At 45.1% G+C, this 22,032-nt stretch overlaps 3 protein-coding genes across 4 annotated transcripts; 1 reads left to right on the forward strand and 2 right to left on the reverse strand.

Moving 5' to 3' along the window:
• Nucleotides 1–466: 466 nt before the first annotated feature.
• On the reverse strand, nt 467–2,685 carry LOC4350997 (disease resistance RPP13-like protein 4). 2 transcript variants are annotated; one of them, XM_015761565.3, is made up of 2 exons: nt 2,620–2,685; nt 467–2,552 (listed from the first exon to the last, which is right to left on the reverse strand). In XM_015761565.3, the coding sequence occupies exon 2, from the start codon at nt 2,468–2,470 to the stop codon at nt 701–703; it is 1,770 nt and encodes a 589-aa protein (XP_015617051.1). In that variant the 5' UTR covers nt 2,471–2,552; nt 2,620–2,685; the 3' UTR covers nt 467–700. The 2 variants fall into 2 exon arrangements, with proteins under 2 accessions (XP_015617051.1, XP_015617050.1); XM_015761564.3 differs by having other exon boundaries at nt 467–2,685.
• Nucleotides 2,686–5,905: 3,220 nt separating this feature from the next.
• Nucleotides 5,906–10,015, forward strand: LOC4350998 (putative disease resistance protein RGA4). Its single transcript, XM_015762357.3, has 2 exons — nt 5,906–6,270; nt 6,378–10,015. Exon 2 carries the CDS (start codon nt 6,441–6,443, stop codon nt 9,795–9,797), a length of 3,357 nt encoding a protein of 1,118 aa, XP_015617843.1. The 5' UTR covers nt 5,906–6,270; nt 6,378–6,440; the 3' UTR covers nt 9,798–10,015.
• A 7,949-nt stretch (nt 10,016–17,964) lies between these two features.
• On the reverse strand, nt 17,965–20,239 carry LOC107275719 (uncharacterized). Its single transcript, XM_015762359.3, has one exon. It carries the CDS (start codon nt 20,223–20,225, stop codon nt 18,030–18,032), a length of 2,196 nt encoding a protein of 731 aa, XP_015617845.1. The 5' UTR covers nt 20,226–20,239; the 3' UTR covers nt 17,965–18,029.
• Nucleotides 20,240–22,032: the final 1,793 nt, after the last annotated feature.

Genomic DNA, 22,032 nt, shown 5'->3' on the forward strand with positions numbered 1-22,032 from the left:
TAAAAACTATAAGGACCAATTTTTAAAGGTTCGGAACTTTCAAAAAATAAAAAAACCCAATGATAATCATGTTCGATTTTAAAATCTTGGTGACAATAAAGAAGGAAGGCAGCAGGTGAGCCACAAAGGAGTACAATGGCAAAGCCGCTGACGGTTTGGCGGGACTTCTATAAAGTAAAAAATGAACCCGAACGATAATTATGTTTTATTTTTAAAATCCCAATGACAATAAAGAGAAAAGACAGTGGACGGGCCATAGAGGAGTATAATGGCAGCGTTTGACGGGACTTCTAGAAATTATAAAAATGAAACCCAACAAAACATTAAACTCTAAAAACTACAAAATTCAATTTTTAAAGGTTTCAGGGAGAATAAATAGAAATAGTGGTAGATTGAGCAAGCAAATAAAGAAGCATATGACAGAAGTAAAGGGTAGCAACTGGTGTGACTTTTAAAAACTATATAATTAGAAATATAGGGATGATAAGATTTGGATTTTCAAAATCTTAAGACAACGACATAGATATTTAATAAATTTTAAGTAAAATCATACTAAAAAAATATATGATTTTGTTTGGGTGCTAGCCGCAGAATTGCGCGGACCACCCAGCTAGTTTTTTAAAAGTCACCTTGCATGGCTTAACTTACACACCGGCAGTTCTCTCTAAAAAAACACACCGGCTTAACTATGTTTTTGCTTTTATCCCTCTTCCACAATTTCAGGACAAACATCAGGCGCAGTTGGTTCTTCAGACTGTGCAGAAGCAGCATTACTGGTTTCAGCATCCTTCGTCCATACTTTATTGTTGTCTAGCGGCCAATTAGCTACTCCTGAGCAGTGCTGAGCTTCGACAAACTCCAGCATTGGATACAGTTCACGCAATTCCTCCCAACAAAACTGCAGATCCTTGAGGCATCTCAAGCGCAGCACCTCTACTTTGCACTCCCCATTCTGAATTTCCAGACTATGCAACTTCCCACCAGTAAAATACAGTTTCTTTAAACTGTCAGAACTAATCGTCCCAAATTGTCTCGACGGGAAGCAGTAGAGATCCAGCTTTGAAAGATTAGAGGGAAGAACAAGGTTAAATTTTGCAGCATCTGATTCGTCGGCAGCATCTCGTGGAGATACCATTCCCCATGTAATCTTCAGTGATGCGAGACTGGCAAAATTGGCAAGCACTTTCAGCTCATCTTCTGCACGCTTCAGTTTCTTGCTAACACTGATGCTAAGTTTGCGAAGGTTGCTCAAGCTTACCAACTCGCCCAGATTGCAGGTGTTTCTTTTGTTAGAGTTTACTACCAAAAACCCTTTGAGGACTTGGAGCTGAGACATCTTGTTGAATCCCTCGGGCATATCAACGAGCAGGTAGCACTCGGAGACATCCAGATACTGGAGCTTCTGCAGCTTGGTGATCTCCTTTGCCAGCACCTGCAGATCGTGGCACGCCCTGAGATCCAACACGACCAGCTCGGCCAGTTCTCCAATGGCAGCCGGGATGGCCATAATTCTCGATATGCCTCTCAAGCTGAGGTACCTCAGGTTCTTGCACGCCCCGATCCCCTTGAGGTGGTGGTCGTCGATCAGCTCGATGTGGCTCTTCCTTGGATAGGCAATCTGGTCGACTGGGTCAGCCACCCGCCACTGCCCGAGCTGCACCGTGCCGAGTTGCGATCTGTAGGTGAACCACGCGGTGCTCAGCTTGACATAGCTCTGGCCAACGTTGTAGATCGTGGAGAGCTGCGGGTGGAACCTGGAGCCCTGGAGCAGCCCGCCATCGTGCAGGCATGCGCGGTGCGTCCTAGAGAAATCGTTGTTTGAGGCGGAGGCGCCATTGCCATCCGGATCAATCTCCAAGAACGCGCTGCTCCTTGCAACGGCCACGAGCATCCTGCGGATCCACGGGTGCACGGTGCACGCGTGGGCGGTGTCGCAGTGCCCCCGGCGGCGGACTGTGCGCACGAACCGCAAGTCGACGAGCTGCTGGAACAACTCATTGCCGTCCTCCAAGGATGACACGAACTTTTCGCCGATCCACCAGTGGATGAGGAGCCGCTTTTTTATGACGGCGCCCTCGGGGAAGGCTGCAAGGCAGAGGAGGCAATGCCTCAACTGCTCATCCATACCGTGCACGGCTCGCCGCAGGTGCGCCATCTGCTCGCCGTCACGGACACATCTCCTTATCCCTGCCATCGTCGGCGCAGAAGCCGAATCCTCCACATCCCTTCCTCTGTCCGGAGATGGTTCCTCTTGTATCTTTATCTTATAGGATCCTGAGATTGCCTCCCTGATGATGCCAATCTGTACTCCGACACCGGCGAGCTTCGGCTGGAGCGTGGAGATCTCGCCGCCGGCGGCGAGGGAATTGAGTACGTCGTCGACGAGCTCCTCGATGGGGTCGAAGAGGTGGACGATGCGCCTCTCATTCTCGCCCATCTTGACAAAGATAGCTTGGAGTTCTCTCATCATGTCACGGATGCTGTCGAGCTGAGCGAGGTCGGAGCTGCTCTCAGCGCCGCGGAAGCTCTTGGCGTCGCCGATGACCTGCAGGCTGGAGAGGAGAGGGGTGAGGATGCCGTCGTCGATGTACTTGGAGAAGAGGATGCATCCACCTTCACCTTCAGCTTCAGCTTCAGGAGTGGACATGGTGGATGCCTCTACAACTACTCTACTTGTGTTGCTCTTCTCTTTCCTCGTACCATTACCAGAGTACTAGACTTTCCCCGATCGGTAGAGATCTCCGGGAGGGGTAAGATTGTAATTTGCACAAAAAAACTAGAAACCCTAACAATGCGTCGTGCTTAATTGGGCCGCGGCTATTGGGCCGACAGTCGTGGGAGACTGCGAGTGGAGGGAGGCCCTGGCGCGGGAAAAGTACACGCAAGGTCCCTCAACTTGTTAGCCAGATACAAAATCGTTCCTCAACCGCAAAACTGGACATCCGGCGTCCCCCAACTTACAAAACCGGTCACAATAGGTCCCTTGGCGGTTTTGACCCCGGTTTTATCCCACGTGGTGGCTGACTCAGCGTGGGATCCACGTGGCCCCACATGTCAGTAAGCCATGTCATCACCTCTCTCTATCTTTCCTCTCCCTCTCTCTCTCTCACTTATCTCCTCTCGGCAGGCTGGGCGGGCCGGGCGGTGGGTGGGGAGGTCGCCGGGGTGAGGCGGGAGAGGAGGTCCGACGACCGCCGACCGGCGACGCGGCGGCGGCGACACGGGAGAAGGGGAGGGCGGCGGCAACCCAGCGTGGTCGTGGCGCCCAACAGACAGGCACGGGACGGGCGGCGGTAAGGACGGTGGCGGCGCGTGGTTGTAGACGAAGCCGAGGAAGACGGTGTCGACGTCTCCCCCAGCCTCAGCCACCAGGAAAGGAGCTGGGCGCGGGTGGCAGCCGTCGAGGGCGTCGCGGCTTCGGTCCTCGAGCGCCGTCATGGCGTCGCCGTCGTCGCTGCGTTCCTCCCGCCTCGCCACCACCGCCAAGCCGACGCCGACGCGTTCCTCCTGCCTCGTCGCCACCGCCTAGCTGACGAGCTCGCTAGCCTCCCCGCGCCTCCGCCGGCCGCGCGTGTGGCTCCAGCTCGGCCGCCGCGGTCACCCGCCGCTTCTCGTCGGTGAGCACGGAAAGGAAGCTGATGCCGCCGCCTTGCTCCCCTGAGCCAACGCCGACGCATTCGTCACGCCTCGACGCCGACGCCGGCCTCCCCATGCCTCCCCGCCGTCGTCACCGCGTTCCTCCCGCCTCGCCGCCGGATTTGGACTTGGGAGGAGCTCACCGGCCTCCCCGCGCCACCGCCGATTCCGCCTCCGCCGGCCGCGCGTGTGGCTCCAGCTCCGCCGCCGCTCCTCCTCTCCGCCGCGCCGACCCTCTTCCCCACCGCGTCGGTGACGTCGCCGCCGCCGCCGCCGCACCGGCTCTCCTCTCCGCATCAGCTATGATGGCCGCAGCCGCGTGCCACCATAGCTGACCGCACGAGGGGGACGGGGAGGCCGGCGAGCTCGCACCGGCCTGAGCTCGCGCGCCGCCACCCGAGAGCCGTTGTCGCCGGCCGCACCACCCTTCGGCCGCACGCTGCCTCCTGTGCGAGAGCAGAGAGCGAGAGGAAAGGAGAGAAATAGAGAAAGAGAGAAAGAGTGCTGACGTGGCTTACTGACATGTGGGGTCCACGTGGGTCTCACGCTGAGTCAGCCGCCACGTGGGACAAAACCAGGGTGAAAACCACCGAGGGACCTATTATGACCGGTTTTGTAAGTTGGGGGACGCCGGATGTCCGGTTTTGCGGTTGAGGGACGATTTTGTATCTGGCTAACAAGTTGAGGGACCTTGCGTGTACTTTTCCCCCCTGGCGCGGTCGGGTCGCCGTCGCCGTGTTCGGCGGGTGAAGTGTCGGCCGCGGCTGCAGGCAGAGGGAGGCGCTGGCACCGCCGCCGTCGAGCAAGTAGAGGCCTAAATTTCATGGGCCCTAGCCCGTCGCCCCTCTCGTTTCGGCCCAGGAACGACCCTGATGCTCTGCCATCTCATCTAATAGTTTAGGACAGGAGGTATCGAAAACAACAAATTAAATGCAAAACCGGGCAAATACATTTTCTCAGTTTGCAACTTTGCATACAACCAACTAATTTTTGACGGACAGGTGGATTGAGGGTCGCTCGGTGGGCTCCTCCTCTTGCAGTGCTTCCTTATCTTCGGGCTTTGGGTACGGTCGCCTCTATCCTCGTGGGCAACTCCTAGGTAGGGGACATCCGTGACGCTCTCACCGTACCAGTCATCTCCCAATTCCTGATGCTCTAGGATGCAGTGCTCCCTATCCAGCTCTCGCCAGGCATGACGGATCGTCTTGTTTGGCGTTGGATCAGTGACCAGCGTTATTCGGCCCGCTCAGCCTACCAGGTTTTCTTCCTTGGGCAACACTCCTTAGCTTGCGTCGATGTGCTCTGGCATGCAAAAGGCCCTGCTAAATGCAAGCTCTTCCTCTGGTTGGCGTTTCAGTAGCGTTGCTGGATGGCTGACCTTCTGCAAAAGCTAGGTATCGATAGTCATTTGGTCTGCCCCGTCTACGCTCAAGATCCTGAGACAGCGAACCACATTATCCTTGATTGTGTGTTCGCTCAGTAGGTCTAGCATCTTGTGTTGTCTATTCCTGGTTAGGCTACCCCACTTCGTCCCGTGGTGACTCGCTCCAAGCTTGGTAGCCGACCTCTAGGGCCTGTCTGCCTGAGTATCTTCAAGTGAGCTTCGACTCCGTAGTTCTTCTGGTCTCTTGGCAGTTGTGAAAAGAGTGGAATTCTAGGGTTTTCAACTCCTTTCTCAGTCTCTGTGGTTCTCGAGTCCATCCTCCAGGAAGACCGTCTGTGGTCTTCTGCTAGCACCGCGGCCTTTGGGGACTTGTTGGGAGCGTAGTGGGGCTCTGCCACCACCCTCCCTCTCTATAGGAGCAACGTTTCTCTAGTAGTAGTTTCCTGTCTTTAGCAATCCTTTTGTATTTTCTCTTTTTTCCTTGTCCTCTGGCAATGGACATCCAGCCGATTGCGTTGTGTAACGAAAACTTTGCTTTCTTCTAATATATTGAAAAAAATTAAAAAAAAAGCTGATGGAAAATATGATCCCTGCCTCCCTGGGATTTGCCATATTACAATCAAGGTTCATACAGTAAAGATAAACCATCCTAACTCACAATTCTAAGCTCTAAACATCAACATAATAGAGTACTGCACATCATCTAGACAGAATTTATGTAGTAGCCGCCATGCAATTCCACTCCAGTTCAAAGACATTTGCAGGGCATTCTCTAGCATCAAGTCCAGCAGTGTTCTCCCCGCAAAAAAAAAAAAAAAAAAAAAAAGTCCAGCAGTGTTCTGTCCTGTGTGGCAAGTTTTCCACTGCACAAGCAAGTGAGCAACCACTGTTGCCAACGCAAAGTATCCCTGTCTGTTTCCCCAGAACATAGACCGTCTGGTTCAGGAGTTGGCGGCCGGCGGGAGTCGACGAGGGCGGCGAAGAGTTGCCGGCGGTCGGCCACCGTCGCCTCCTCTGGAGCGGCGGTCGTCTGGAGTTAACAAAGTCGGCTGGAGGCTGCTGTTCGGCGCCCGTAGCCGGCCACGGCGACGGCGAGGTGAGGCGCGCTGCTCTGCACGAGCTGCCTCCGAGCGACAGATCTCGATCCTCCCTAGTGTGGATCTAGGGGCAAAAACGTCCACAAACTTATCAGAGAAAAGGAGGGGAAAGTGCATTTCGCAGCTCTGGCGGCATAGTTGAGCACTTGAGTGGTAAAATTGAGCTAGCTCTTTCTCCTCCTCCTCCTCTTCCTCTTCTTATTCTTGTTTTCTGATGTTCTTTTCATTTCCTGATTATTACCTTCTCGAGTTCCCACCAGATCGGACGGAGTGGCGGCGTTGTACCTGTCGTAGAGAAGAAGCGAACGGTGGGCGGCCGCAGGATGTCGGAGCTGGAGGTGTATAGCTTGCTGCAGAAGATGGCGGCGATGAGGGACGGCGGCGACTGGCCGGCCGGTGCGGAGTTGGAGTTGCAGGAGTTGTACACCGTCCTCGAGAAGGTGCAGCGCAAGATGGCTCACGCGGAGCCGCTGGTCGTCGTCGACAGCGGCAACTCCGCCCGCGCCGCCTACTCCCTCTTCCTCGCAGACCTTCGCCGCGTCACGTTCACCGTCGACCAAGCCCTCGATAGCTACTCCGCCAGCGCCCGCCGCTCCCCGTTCATGCACCGCGTGCGTTCGGTGGCTCTGATGGGGATGGCGGCATATGGTGTTTTCGCGTTTCTCTCGGCCCGTTCGTCTTCCCTGCTGCAGGAAAAGCTTTTGCCGCAGCCGCTAGAGCTGCGCCCCAAGATCGCCAGAAAGTTGGAAGAGGCCGTGAAGGACGTGAGGATGCTTCTCCGCCTCTTCAGTACCTACGTCGCCGATCTCCTGCCGCCGCCGGAGCACCAGCAGCCAGAGCCTGGTCTCGGCGCTGACCCCGACGATACGTGGTCTCTTGCCGATCAAAAAGAAGCCAACCTCCTTGTCAAAGGAAGAGAACAGGACAGATGTAAGGTACGGCAGATCCTCGAACATCCTGGAACGAAAGTGGTCGTAATTGTAGGAATGGCCGGGGCCGGGAAGACGAAGCTCACCAGGCATCTGCTGTGCGAAATGTGTAGTGCTACTACGCATGGCTTCAACTACTCTCTTTGGGTTACAGTGTCCCAAGATTTCAATCCAGAATGGATTTATCGGCAGGTGATGTCTAAGCTGAGCGATCAATTGAAGGCAGGCGAAGATGCTGAAAGCTTCTGGTGGTCTCTAAATTCAGATCTAAATGAAGGCTTGATCAATAAGAAGCATTTGCTTGTGCTCGATGGCGTCTGGAACGAAGACCCTCGTAAGTGGAAGGAACTGATGGATCTCCTCTACGGCAATTGCACGCAAAAGACCAAAATCATCGTCACTACCAGGATTCCTGCGGCGGCTGCTGCTATAAGCTCTGCAGTAATCTACCACCTGCACCCGTTCTCGGTGGAGCATACCTTGGAGATGCTCCAAACGATCAATGGGGAGCTGCCTGAGAAGTTGCTCGGCGGTGGCAGTAGCAACGCTACCGTGTCTACTGCTGCGGCTAAAGAATTGAGTAAGAGGAAGGTCGCAGAGAAATGCAGCGGTTTGCCCACCATCATAAAGTTCTTGAGCTCTTCTCTTGAATCTATCTGTGCAAACGAGGTTGCTGATCCACTAAAACAGTTTGATATGATGTGTGCTGGCAACCAAGGACTGCTGCACATCGCTGAGGCCAGCTATAACCATCTTCCACCACATCTGAAGCGGTGCTTCCTCTACTGCTCCTTGTTCCCATATCATCACATCTTTGATACTGACGAGATGATTAGCCTGATGGTTGCTGAAGGTTTAACACAGACTACAAGCAGGGAAGCCCAAGTGGATGGTGATATCAGCAGGCTTCAGAGTGAATGCTTTGATCTTGTCAATAATCCTGGGTCTAATGGGGGAATCAGAAGAGGATGCATGATGCATCGAGTATTGCACATCCTTGCACGGCACAAAGGGCAAGAACTATATAAAGCTATTGTGGGTGATCATTCTGCTGCTTTGAAAGAACATTCCAATATCAGATATATGTCTCTCACAGTTGATCATACAACTACGGAGCTCCCAGGGTCGCTGACTGCGCACACAGATTTGAGGACGCTGATCCTACTCAGAACGCAGAAGATGGTCTTGTCTGGTCAGAAGTCTGAAATCAAAGAGATCCCTTCTGATTACTGCCGCTATCTCACATACTTGCGTGTATTGGACCTGCAGGCAACCAAGATCAATAAGTTGCCTGAGAAAGTCGAAATGCTCTCAAATCTGAGGTATCTGAACCTTTCCCAAACCGATATTGACAAACTGCCTGAATCAATTGGCAGACTTCAGTACCTGGTATCCCTCAACATTTCTCAAACATGCATTGCGACAGTTCCAGATTATATTGGCAAAATTCACTCTTTGAGGTACCTCAATCTTTCTCAAACTGATATTGGAAAACTGCCTGATTCAATTTGTTCGCTCCGACTGTTGCAAACCTTGCAGCTATCACGCTGTGAAAAGCTTACCAAACTACCACAAAATATAGGATCCGTGACAAGTTTACAAAGGTTAGACCTAGAAGGTTGCTACTATCTATCCGAGATGCCTCAGGATATAAGCAACTTGAAAAATGTGAAGGAGCTAAATGTACTGGAATGTCCCTCACTGGATAAAATGCCTTGTGGGCTGAGTGCACTAACCAAGATTGAAGCATTGCCAAGGTACATTGCAACCAGTGGTGACAACAATCCCATATTGGAGCTGCGGGATTTGGTAAAATTGAAAAGACTGGGTTTGGAAAACATTGCAAATATTTCCAATGAGGATGCCGAGAAAATACAACTGCAAAAGAAACATGAGCTCGAGCATTTGACACTTAATTGCAATATGGATGCTGAAAACAGAAAATCAAGTTCTGAAGTGAAGGAGCTACTGGACTGTCTAGAGCCCAACCCAGGGTTGAAAATACTGGAGATCATTTCTTATGCAGGGGAAACGTTCCCGTGCTGGATGGCCAACACAAATCCACAACTTAAGAAGCTCACTCAGATCAGAATCATCAGATTGATTAATCTGAAGTGCAGCAGTCTCCCGCCGCTTGGGCAGCTACATCAACTTGAGACTCTAGAGATCAGTGGAATGAATGCCATAAAAAATGTCAGCAGTGAGCTACACGGTGAACTGAATGCTGATACATTCCGTTCTCTAAAGAAGATCGTCTTTTCTCATATGGTTAACCTACAATGTTGGCCGGTGGAAAATGGTGCTATATGTGAACATCTTAAAGAGTTGTCAATTATCCAATGCCCAAAATTTCACAAGCTGTCGATGAATCTTAATATTGAAAAGCTGACTCTATTGATGAGTCCTCACGAATTGCTTGGCAGAGAAGGATTGGCAGGTGTTGCTAGGAGTCTAAAAAGCCTATCTATTTCACTGTGTGAAGAGCTATCAGCATCATCAAATTGTGAGGGTCTAACGATGCTTTCTAACCTTGAGGAGTTAAAGATTTCTGGATGTGATGAACTGGAGAACTTACCGCCGGGTATGGAAAATCTTACTGCACTCAAAAGATTGTCAGTTATTGGATGCCAGAAGTTCCAAAATTTAACGGACTTACTGGAATGCACTGCTCTGAGCTCCCTGGTCATATCAGATTGTCCAATGCTACCATCCGTCCCACAGGGTTTGAGAGGGATCACAACTTGCGAGTAAACTAACAGCGGTATAGTTCAAAAACAGATAGAAGAACTCTAGCACAAATATATCAAGTATGTGAATGACCAAGCTTTTGCGTCATTTTTTCTCATAATCCTATCCACATACAGTTTCAATTTTTAGATTTATTTATAGATGCCAAAAATGTTTCTGATCGGTATCTCCAATGTATTTTATATAAGTTTCACGGCTATCAAGATACACTATCCTTGTTACTTTGCCTTTATTACTTACATCGATGATACACTAGCAGGTGGATTTTCATTAAATTTTATTGAATAGTCATCTCGTTCTCTTAAGATTTTAAAAGATAGAACCATTGTCACACCCCAATCCGGCACCGCCATACAACAGCACCTGATAGAAGCGTGTCGTAGCAAAAACGGCGCAAACCACTTCCTACAAAACCACGATATCGGTACTAGTCCCAGAACATAGCGCTGGTATCTACGGTGACAATTATGAATCATTACAATCTTGAATTTAAATAGAGGACTTATTTACCTTAACTTAGGCTGCAGCTCTCAGGGGAACCCGATAATGCAACAGACGACGCGGAAGCAGCAACAACAGGAGCAAAGGCAGTGGAAACCAATGAATGAATACCCAATACCACAGGCAATAGCTTGGAACTAGGACGAAACCCTAATCTTTACTTCACTTCAACTTCACCTTCAAAGTTGGTAGAACTATATATAGAGAGAGCAAGGTTACTTACGTACACAGCAAGTCAGGGAAACTTAGGTGGTTATTGCAAGCTTCAAGGGGACCGTTATTTTTGCAATCGATTTTGTTTTCCAGTTTTCAACAATCTAAGTATGTGCTTTCCACAACCAGCGTGAGACAAGTCTCAGCTCGGTCGGGAGTGAGAAGTAAACCAATTTATTTGCAAGATTTGCACACCTCCCAGAGTTGGCCTAAGCTGGTTTCCCAAACCAAACCAATTTTCCAATCTTTCAGAGTTTGGTTGCCTCCAAACAACCAGATACTTCCAGGGATTCCCTGTCCCAATGTCTCCCTAACAGCCACTTGCTTTTTGAAACATCAGGTTTCCCAAACGGCAACACCATTTCATAAAACAGGGTAAAGCAAAAACTACGCTAAGAATCACCTCACATCCGCCCATTACCGTGGGCAAAGCTGTTCGAATAGTTCGTTAATCTCTGCAAAGGGGTACACTTTACCCACATGACATTACTAACCTAGGTCACCTAGCCCGTGCAGAATAACCACGTCTGGTGACTTTAAGGTTTTCACGACAAGACATTTCCAAAGCCGGCACAGGGTCACCATATGCCAACGAGAGGGGTCTCAGACCAACAGCAGGTTAGGTCCCAGACCATGCTGTGCCAGGAAGCCTAGGGGTTCTCCCTGACACCACCCCGACGAATCCACTTGTCCCTTGGCATCAAGGTTTCCCTGGCCTAGCTAGTTACTCAGCCAGGGGTGTTCCATTTCACCTATATGGTCGCACTTGTTATATGCTCGGATGTAATTCCAAAGGAATCAATCCTTCAAAGCGACCGCACAAGCATCCCGCCCAGGAATGGACTTGTGTCGTGAGTTTTATTTTTAAAACTCATTTTCTTTCACAATGCACCGACCCAGGCTTGGGTTTTTCCAATGTTTTTGTAAACCAAGTTTTTAGTCAAGGCGTTTCTCAGATTTTAAGTTTGAGGGCGACCGTCGATACTCACACAGAGTGCACGAATACCGAGGCACAACACAGGTGGATTCAAGGAAACATGATATGGCAATTAACAAGGGAGAATCAAATGCAACAAGTTAGGTAGGTCCACCGATTGCCTCGCAGATGGGGCAAATAGCTCAAGTGCAATCCTATCAATGCATAAATATTTTGCAAGCAATATAATTAAGTTCAAATATAGGCTCAAGATGTCCAAGGTGGCTTGCCTTGCTCAAGGTCTTGAGCTTCACGAATCTTCAAGAAATCCATGCTTAGAAGTAAATCCGGTAACTGCAACTATACGCAAACAATCAAAACCTAAACAAGGGACAAAAAAAAAGATCATATTAAAACTAATTACTAGTGCCATTAAATATGTCACAATTTTAGAGTATTACTGGAAGTGGAACAGAGTCAAACGGAATTAGGGATCAACAAATATAAGTTTTGGAAATTTATCTGATTTTCTGGACAAAGGAAAAGGACTTGTTGAATTTTTGGTAACATGCAGGGCCAGCAAATGTGGTGGGAGGAGAGAGGGACTTCGGTCCACAGGTGGCTGGTGAGGGACTGGATATCGACTTTTGTTGAGCGGGTCGAGAGATAAAGAATCGGCTCGGCAGCTCACAAGGCTAGGGGTGTGAGCAAGGCGGGGAAACTGTTTTAAACACTCCGGTGGACATACACCTGTTTATTACATGTTATCTAAAAAGTTATGAAAAGTTTTCAAAAATTTTGACATAATAGGTTAATATGTAATATATCACTTCACAAACATGCAAATTCAAATTCAACTTCTACAAGTTGTAACAAAAATAACAAATTTGACTGTGAATATACGTATGCTAGTTAGAGTTTAATTTGTTATTTTTGTTACAATTTGTAGAAGTCGAAGTTGAACTTATATGTTTGTGAAGTGATAATCTATCTTGTAAATTTTTTTAAAAATTATTTGTAATCATTTAGTTGACATGCAAAAAAGGGTGGATGTCCACCCGAGAGATTAGAATCCATCTTCGGTCTTGGGTCGCAGTCAGAACGATATCGCACACATGGTCTCGGATTCGCAGTTTCTGGGAAAGCACAGGAACCGTTAGCATCCCCGTGAGCAAAGAGTTTACGTACTTGCACTTCCTCTCCTTCCTAGTTGTTAGGGCATCCACAATGTACTTCAAAAGTGGTCCATAAGCAATATAATATTTGATTCAGCCACCTAGCAACATTGTGGAACTAGTCCATAGGGAAGAAATAACAAAAGCTACCCATAAGCATATGGGCTGCCCATAGAGAATAAAATATATTATTTGTCTCTATATCTTCTCTCCTACTAATACTATTTACTATTCATATACATTGTGAAGGTTACAATAGTTAAAGTTCATATATGTGGGTCCCATCTTTATAGACTACTTTTACCATATACATTATTGTTGCCCTTATTCCTTTTTCATGTATAATCGAGATAATATCTATCTATCTATTATATTATTAAAACAACCTTAAAAGAGAGCATCATGTTCACTGTGGGGGTTAAAAATTCCCACATTAATCAGGAAAAAAAAGAAAAGAAGAGTCCAAAGAGAAATACAATCTAAAAATAGCTAAAATTTAAAATTAAAAATAAGCAATATTGAAAGAAGAGTCCATATAAGAACACGATACGAGATTAATCAAAATTTGGAATAAAAATAAAAAAAATGATTAATCAAAATTTGGAATAAAAAAACAGGGGCAAAATCACAAACCCTAATTAAAAAGCAGGGGTAAAATCACAATTGAATCGTAAAGAAGGGCAGAAACACAATTGCCCCAAAATGTTTCAATAGTTTAAATCGGGCGTTGTTTCACCTTATATAAAAACAATGTTTCAACAAATAGCAAAAGAATGTTTCATTTCACCGCAACATTAAATCCATACATAGCAAAACATTGTGAGTACACTAGGTGAAACATTTTGTGGAACAAAAAATGAAACGAATTCTCTTAATAGAGGGTTTCCAAAATATGTGGGTGATTTGTTACAAAAGAATGTTTCAATTCGCTGCAACATTAGATCTATACATAGCGAAACATTGTGAGTACACTAGGTGAAACATTTTTGATGGAACAAAAAATGAAACGAATTCCCTTAATAGAGGGTTTCCAAAATATGTGGGTGATTTGTTGCAAAAGAATGTTTCAATTCACTTCAACATTATATCTATACATAGTGAAACATTGTGAGTACACTAGGTGAAACATTTTTGGTGAAATAAAAAATGAAACTAATTCCCTTAACAGAGGTTTCCAAAATATGTGGGTGATTTTTTGCAAAAGAATGTTTCAATTCACTGCAACATTAGATCTATACATAGTGAAACATTGTGAGTACACTAGGTAAAATATTTTTCGTGGAACAAAAAAAATGAAACGAATTTCGTTAATAGAGGGTTTCCAAAATATGTGGGTGATTTGTTGCAAAAGAATGTTTCAATTCACTGCAACATTAGATCTATACAAAGTGATACATTGTGAGTACACTAGGTGAAACATTTTTTGTGGAAAAAAAATGAAACGAATTCCCTTAATAAAGGGTTTCCAAAATATGTAGGTGATTTGTTGCAATAGAGTATGTAGTGGAGATACATGGCAGGAGGGAATAGGGACACCTAATAGGCCCACAGGATCACGCGCGCGCGTGGGGGGGGGGGGGAGCGCCCGATCCTGCTCCACCCCCACCGGTCGCCCGGGTTTAAGCATTTCCACATATTTTCATAAGGGATATACAGTTATATCTATTATCTATTATATACTAAAAGTCCATTAAACTTCCTACAAACGCTCTCAAGTCGCCACATGGCACTCTAATAAATTAGAGAAAATCCTAGAAATTCTAAGAAAAAAGCAAAACATCTACCCCTTAATTTTCACTTAAATTGGTGGGTCCAATATTATACACCGTTAGATGAAATTGATCTTAAAATAAACCAAACCAAATACTATGGGCCCCACCTCTCCTCCTCCCTAGATATATACGTACGTACATTCTTTCATTTCTCTGTTTTTTTTCAGTTTTTCTTCTTTTTTTCATTTATATAAGTACGTACGCTTCTTCTTTCCTTTCTCTTTTTTTTTTCATTTTTTCTTCTTTTTTCCATTTATATAATAGATATATATATTTTTAAATAATCATAATTCATGCGTACGCTTCTTCTTTCAATTCTTTTTTTCCTTTTTTTACTTTTTCCATTTATATAATAGATATATATATTTTAAATAATTATATTTTACAAACAAAAAATCTACCATCATACAACTCAGGGGTAACTAAATTATCTCTACAATTTTTGAAAATAAAATTTACATCATTATCTGTTACTCATTAAATTAATAATAATGTAAGATAATTTTCATTTAAATTAGTGTACTCATTACTTTGTACTATTATGTTTAAATAATACACTATTTTAAAATAAAGTTTACACAGTTATATGTGTACATATGTACGTGTACGTACGCTTCTTTCGCTTATTTTTTTTCTTTTTTCCATTTATATAATGGATATATATTTTTTAAATAATCATAATTTTACAAACAGAGAATCTACCATCATACAACTCATAGGTAACTAAATTAGCTCTACAATTTTTGAAAATAAAATTTACACCATTATATGTTACCCATTAAATTAATAATGTAATATAATTTCCATTTAAACCGGTGTACTCATTACTTTGTACTATTATTTTTAAATAATGCACTATTTTAAAATAAAGTTCACACATTATATTGTATACATACGTACGTATGTGTACGTACGCTTCTTTCGCTTATTTTTTCCCCTTTTTTCTTCTTTTTTTCTATTTATATATGGATATATATTTTTTAAATAATCATAATTTTACAAATATAGAATCTACCATCGTACAACTTGCATGTAACTAAATTAGCTCTACAATTTTAAAAAGTAAAATTTAGACCATTATATGTTACCCATAAAATTAATAATTACCACTTAAACCGGTGTACTCATTAGTTCCCAATAGACTGATTTAGTCTTAATAGTATTAGTGTTGGAAGAGGGTTTACTTTGTGCTATTATTTTCCAATAATGCACTATTTAAAAATAAAGTTTACATAATTATATTGTGTACCTATCAAATAAACAATTTGAGATCTATATTAACTAATTTGTACGTGCATTTAAGCCGATGGACTCATTATTTAAATCACTGGATTTATTTTTTATTACATTGGACTATTATTCTCCAATAATGCATTGTTTCAAAATAAAGTCTACACTATTATATTATATTATGTACCCATTAAATTAACAATTTAAAATCTATATTAACTAATTTACACTTACACTAGAACCGGTGGACCCATTATTTAAATCATCGGATCTATTGTTTTCTTATAAATAAAGCTTTCGAAGTTCTCTTTTTTGGCCCGCTACACAATGCACGTCTGCACTTTTGCCTTTTGTACGCGTGACAAAGCGTCGTGTCTAAGGCATCTAAGGTGATTACCACCGCCGCTACGCTACCACTTTGCCACATATCAAGTCATATATGGAGTTGATTAATTTTATTAATAACATGTAAAGTAAATTAAAGGTGTGATGCCGTGAGAGAATAATTAAGCACCGCGGGTTGAATTTTTTCCAACACTTAGCTCTGTTTAACCTGAAACTAAGAGTTGATTATAGAATAATTATAATGTATTGTGTTATGTCATATTTGGATTTTGTACTATTTATTCGTACAGGTGAAAGAAATCATTATGTTATAAATGTGAGCATAATATTAACGAATATTAATAGAACTTTTACTAAGACAAGCGTGCTATAAGAGAGTTTAACCCTCTTTTTTTTCCCAATTCCATAGTTTGGGTTTTCGTTTGCACGCTTTTCAAGTTTCTAAATAGTGTCTTTTTTAAACAACAGTTTATCTTTTTAGAAGTCAATTCATTCATTTGTACCCTCAAATAGCTATCATATAAATAAGCTATTCTAAATCCTAAGTAGTACATGTTTTTTTTTCATGTGAGTCATGGTGATCAGTAAATTGGGGATCAACAGATAATCAAAGTCGTAAGATAAATATGTAAGAGCTACTATGAACAACTGTAAATAGGTGTCAAAATTAATTGCTATTAATTAGACATCTAATGGCTTGCTAGCCACATAATTAATTTCTCTCTAGATGTATATAAACATGGACGAAGCTGCAATAAATAATACCATATGCCCCATGCATATATATTATGTGGTTAATATTCTAATTACATGTGTTAAGTCCTTTAAAATTTCTTAAAATGCTCTCAAACTGCTACGTGGTGCTCTAATAAATTAAAGCAACTATTAAAAATTCTAAGAAAAAAAAAAGCAAAATATCTATTATTTAATTTTCACTTAAATCGGTATGTCCAATATTATAAACCATTAGATTAAATTGATCCTAGAACAAACTAGATAGTACGAGGTTCCACCTCTCCTCCCGGGGCATAGGTACGCACCTACGTACGTGGGTACGTATGCTTCCTCTCCCTTTTTTCATTTTTCCCTTTCTTTTTTTTCCATGCATGCGCTTTCCTCCCGTTCTTACTATATCATGCGTCTTCATGAGATGATTTAATCATAAGAATTTTAAGTATCTTGCTCTATAAATGGATTGTATAATAATTAACTTGCAATAGTTTCTTATTTACTCGAGAAAAAAAAACATGATTCAAAAGTCATAAGTACTTAATCCATCTCCTACTCAAAAGTTTGTGAATGATTTTTTTAAGATACTTTAAGAAAAATAGAACCCTTAAATTATTATAAAATAACATTATCCAAACATTAGTTTGCCCTTAATTTATGAGACAAAATTTTCGAACAAACAATAATCTTATCTTTCAATAATATAATGCCCGCGCATCCGCGCGGGCCACCTTCCTAGTTGCAGTAAACCAAACAGCCAGGCAAATAGTTGTATCCACCTTAAGCCACAAAGAGTTTTATGTAACAGAAAATGGTGTAGTGTTGGTTGTTAGAGTTTATGATGACATCATATTGGTATCTATGGGTATCATTTCTAACACCTAAAATATCATATTAACATCAGCATAGTACCAACATGCTAGAATTTGATACCTATATGTATCTTGTCTGGTAACTGCAGTACTGCAGTGTTCTTGAAGGAACGATATAGGCCGTGTTTAGTTCCACAGACAATTTTTTTTAAAAGTATACGGACACACATATGAAATATTAAATGTAGACTAAGAACAAAACAAATTACAGATTCCGCCTGTAAACTGCGAGATGAATCTATAAGCCTAATTAATCCGTCATTAGCAAATGTTTACTGTAGCACCATATTGTCAAATCATGGCGTAATTAGGCTCAAAAGATTCGTCTCGCAATTTACTTGTAAACTGTGCAATTATTTTTTTCGTCCATATTTAATGCGGCATGCATGTATCCAAATATTTGATGCGACGGAATTTTTGGAAGTTTGAAGGGAAATAAACACAGCTATAGTGTTCCCTAGTCATCCTCTTATGTAACAGTCTCAGATATCAACAATGAGCTTGGCTCTGGCGTGGCCAGACTCCACCCTGTATTGGTCTCCCACGCCGAAGTGCGCCATGAGCAGCCACACCACGGTGAGCAGCTCGCCTCCCTGGCTGAGCTGCCTCGCGTGGGCATTGCCACTGCACTTTCCGGCCGAATAGCACAACATCTCCACCCACACGGCGGCCATGAGCTGCCATCTCCTCTCCTCAGTGATGCCCTCAAGCTCCATGAGCTGCTTCGCGAGCTTGCACGCCTGGAAGAGCACCGACTTGCTCCTGTCCCCCTTCACGTCCCGTGGCTCTGCGATCGACGTGTCCACGTCCGTGAGCCTGTTAGCACATCCCTTCTCGTCCCTGGTCTCGTCGTCTCGCCGGAAGAAGTTCTTGGCCTCCGCGCAGGTGTCACCAAAGCGGATTTGACCGATGCTCGCCGTCATCATGAACGGGCGCATGACCAGCAGGAACAGCATGTAGTTCGATATCTCCCTGCTCACGGTCACCAGATTATCCGGGTCTCTTTCTCGTGCCGTGGTGCCATGATCGTCGTCGTTGTTGCCGGCAGGGGCCGAGCTGGAGACGCAGAGGCACCGGAGACACTTGGACGACGAGGAGCAGCTGATACAGCATCCGTCATCATCCTTCTCCGCCGGAGCCCGATAATGTTTGTTGTAGAAGCAGAGTTCTGTGGCGATGTGCCAGAGGAGGATGCTCTCGTCAAACTCGCAGTCGACGCTCCAGCCCAGCTTCTGGTAGAGACCCTTGCGCTGGAGCGCCCACTGGCCACGGTGCTCGCCGACCTTCCGGTAGCTCTTGGGATCCTTGCTGATGCTGCTTGCCTTGCTCTTTAGCTGTTCGAAGATGTGGCTCTTCAGCTGCTCCGAAACGCCGATGCTCGTGGTGTACCTCCAGCTGTCCCACATCGTCTTCACGCGGAAGTTCCACCTCCACTCCAGCCACTCCATGGGTTTCTTGTACCAGCGGGACCTGTCCTTGACACAATAGCTGATCAGGTTGTACTGCGACATCTTGTTCGACCATCTAGGCCGCTTCTCTGGCTGGAACAGGCCGATCAGCCAAAACACCGCCGCTGCCACGGGGCGGAGCGCTTCTGTCCTGCGCATGTCGGTGTAGGTCCAGGAGGACACGACGATCAGGAGAATCGCGTAGGTCTCCAAGAAGATGGCTCCGCCCAGGAGCACGAAGGAGATGTTGATGTCAACCTGCTTGTAGTAGCCTCGCATATCACCCAACGCGCGGGTGAAGAGCACGAGCGACACGACCGGCGCGGCCAGGGTGAAGAAGCGTAGGCCGCGGCCTAGGCGACCATGAATCACGAGGGCCTTGGAGTGGAGGCATTCGTACATGAGCACCAGCTCGATCTCCACCACCTTGTACGCCTGTTCCATCTCCAGCCTCCGGAAGAAGGAGAGGCTGTCGATCCGGTCCTGGAAGCTAAGGATGAGGTCGACGAAGAGGCGGCGGAAGATCTGAAAGAACCTGTGCGCACTGTACACCAGGTCGCCATATTCCTGCTGCTTGACTTCGACATGGTGGTCGTCGTCTGGAGGCCGCTCCTGCACGATGACGATCTTGGCCACCAGCCCGGCGTCCGTCCTCGACTGGCACTCCTCCACGAATTTGGCGTAGTTTGGCCCCGGATCTGGCGGCGTGAGCATGGAGCTGCGCAGGCAGCCCATGCTCGCCGCCCTGAGCGCTAGCGTCCGCTCGCCGTACTTGGTGATGCCGGCGACGAACATGATTATCGCCGGGATCATCAGCCGGACGCCGGGCCGTGATTTCCAGTAGACGTATCCGGCGAGAGCGACCTGCGACAGCAGGCTCAGGAAGTGACGCAGCCAGAGCTCGTTGTCCTCCACGGCGAAGGCGGTGATGGTGTCCTGCCCCCCGAGATGAAGGATGAGGAAAGGGGCCCAGAAGACGAGGAGGTGCATCTCGCCATCGAGTGAGCCGTCGCAGAGCTTCTGGTTCTGGGACAGGTTGCCCATCGCGTAGATGGCGATGTAGTCGGCGAGGAGGTAGGCAAGCCAGAGTGGCATGCGCAGCCACCAAGCGGCTTTGCGCTTGCGCAGGCCGCCGGTGAAGAGGAGGAAGACCTGAAGGGATAGGCTGGACAGGACAAGAACGCGGATCTCCCACTCACCCCACACCTCCCGTAACCGTCTCAGGTTCATCTCCGTCTCCAAAATTCTCCAATGCTCCCTGGTTTCAATCTCCCCGGCTAGCTGCTAGTGAAGCTCCTCCTGCATCATCGATCGAGGATAAGCATTTAGCACTGTGCTTGCACAAGAGGAATGCTTTCTTTTTTTCATTTGCAAAAACGAACCGTTCTCTCTCAGTTTGGACATTTGTTTACTATATGGCTATCCATGGACAATGATTTTTTTATAACTAGGTGCCATAGCATCCATCATTTACATACGACATAAATAGTTATAGAAAAAATTGAAAAAAAATTAGTAACATCGTTTGTACAACTAGAGAAAGAAAAATAATAAAATCAGAAAGTGAATAGTACACGTATATTGTAGATAAAATTTGTTATTTTTTCTTCATATATCGATCGAATTTATACTTGCATGTTTGTATGATGTCTCATATTATCATGGTTTATCTTATCAAATTTTATGATATTTTTATATAACTGTTTAAATTACATGTATACATATAGATGTGGCACCTAGATATAGAAAATACTTTCTGGGCCATCCAGTTGAACTATTAAAGTCAACTAATCATTACGGACACAGTATTTGCTCTATCGTGAGAGCAACAAGGAGGTGTGATCTCTTGCAAACTAAAGCGCACATGCCAGATGCCATTGCCCATTGACCCAAATATTTAACGCAAAGTTGCCACCTATTAATTCCAAGCTAGTTTTCTCTCTAGACTCCGCTGGCTCTAGACTTCGCTGGTCAACTTGCATTATCAGCCAACGGTTGGCTCGTTAGTCGTTATCTGGCTTAGGGGTGTGTTCATCTACACATCGACCCAGTCTAAAACGGAAATTAGCTGTTTTTACGGTTTGAGTTATGCGGGTTTGACGGAAGCAACTTCGAGTCGGACACCCAATTGGAGAGATAAATATCGGGCGTCATTACGGGGTGTGTTTAGATTAGGGGATATCACATGTATAACTTAATTTTAATTTTAGAGTGTCACATCGGATATGATATTATATAGGGTGTCGGATATGATATAGGGTGCCGCATGGGTTTTTTTTGACACTAATAAAAAACTAATTACATAATCCGTCAGTAAACCGCGAGACGAATTTATTAAGACTAATTAATCCATCATTAGCAAATGTTTACAGCTTACTGTAGCACCATATTATCAAATCATGGAGCAATTAGGCTTAAAAGATTCGTCTCGCAAATTAGTCGCAATGTGTTGAATTAGTTATTTTTTAGCCTATATTTAATATTTCATGTAGGTGTTCAAACGTTCGATGTGATGAGATGTAAAATTTTAGGGTAGGATCAAAACAGGCCCTATGTCGTCCGATCAATTCTGTATGCACGATCGAAGGGACTCTGCATGCTCGAAATGACTTTGAGGGACTCTGCATGTTGATTTCAGTGACTTAGAGGGTGTTTAGATCCCACACAAAAAATTTACATCCCGTCACTGTTAACGACCAAATTTGGTAAATCATAGATCGGATTCGAAGTTACAATCAAAGCGGATTTGGAGAGACTTTGTTTCTCAGAAACAGAGTACGCATCGGCTATTGACTGCATCGGCTGACACTGAATCAGACAAGGAGAAGCGGATGTAGCCGATCCCCGGAAGATGGTTCTAGAATCATTGTTGGGATCGGTTGAGGCGCCGCACAAGCATTGCCACGAGTGGAAAGAGTCCAAAGAAGACAATTGTATCTAATTAATATTTTAGTAGTTTTCTTAGAGATATTTTCGGTAAGAGTCCTCCTAAGAGGCTTATTCGTATTTTTAAGTTATAATAGAGATAGAGTCGTGT

Source organism: Oryza sativa, chromosome 11 (genome assembly GCF_034140825.1).
Source record: "Oryza sativa Japonica Group chromosome 11, ASM3414082v1".
Taxonomy (NCBI): domain Eukaryota; kingdom Viridiplantae; phylum Streptophyta; class Magnoliopsida; order Poales; family Poaceae; genus Oryza; species Oryza sativa.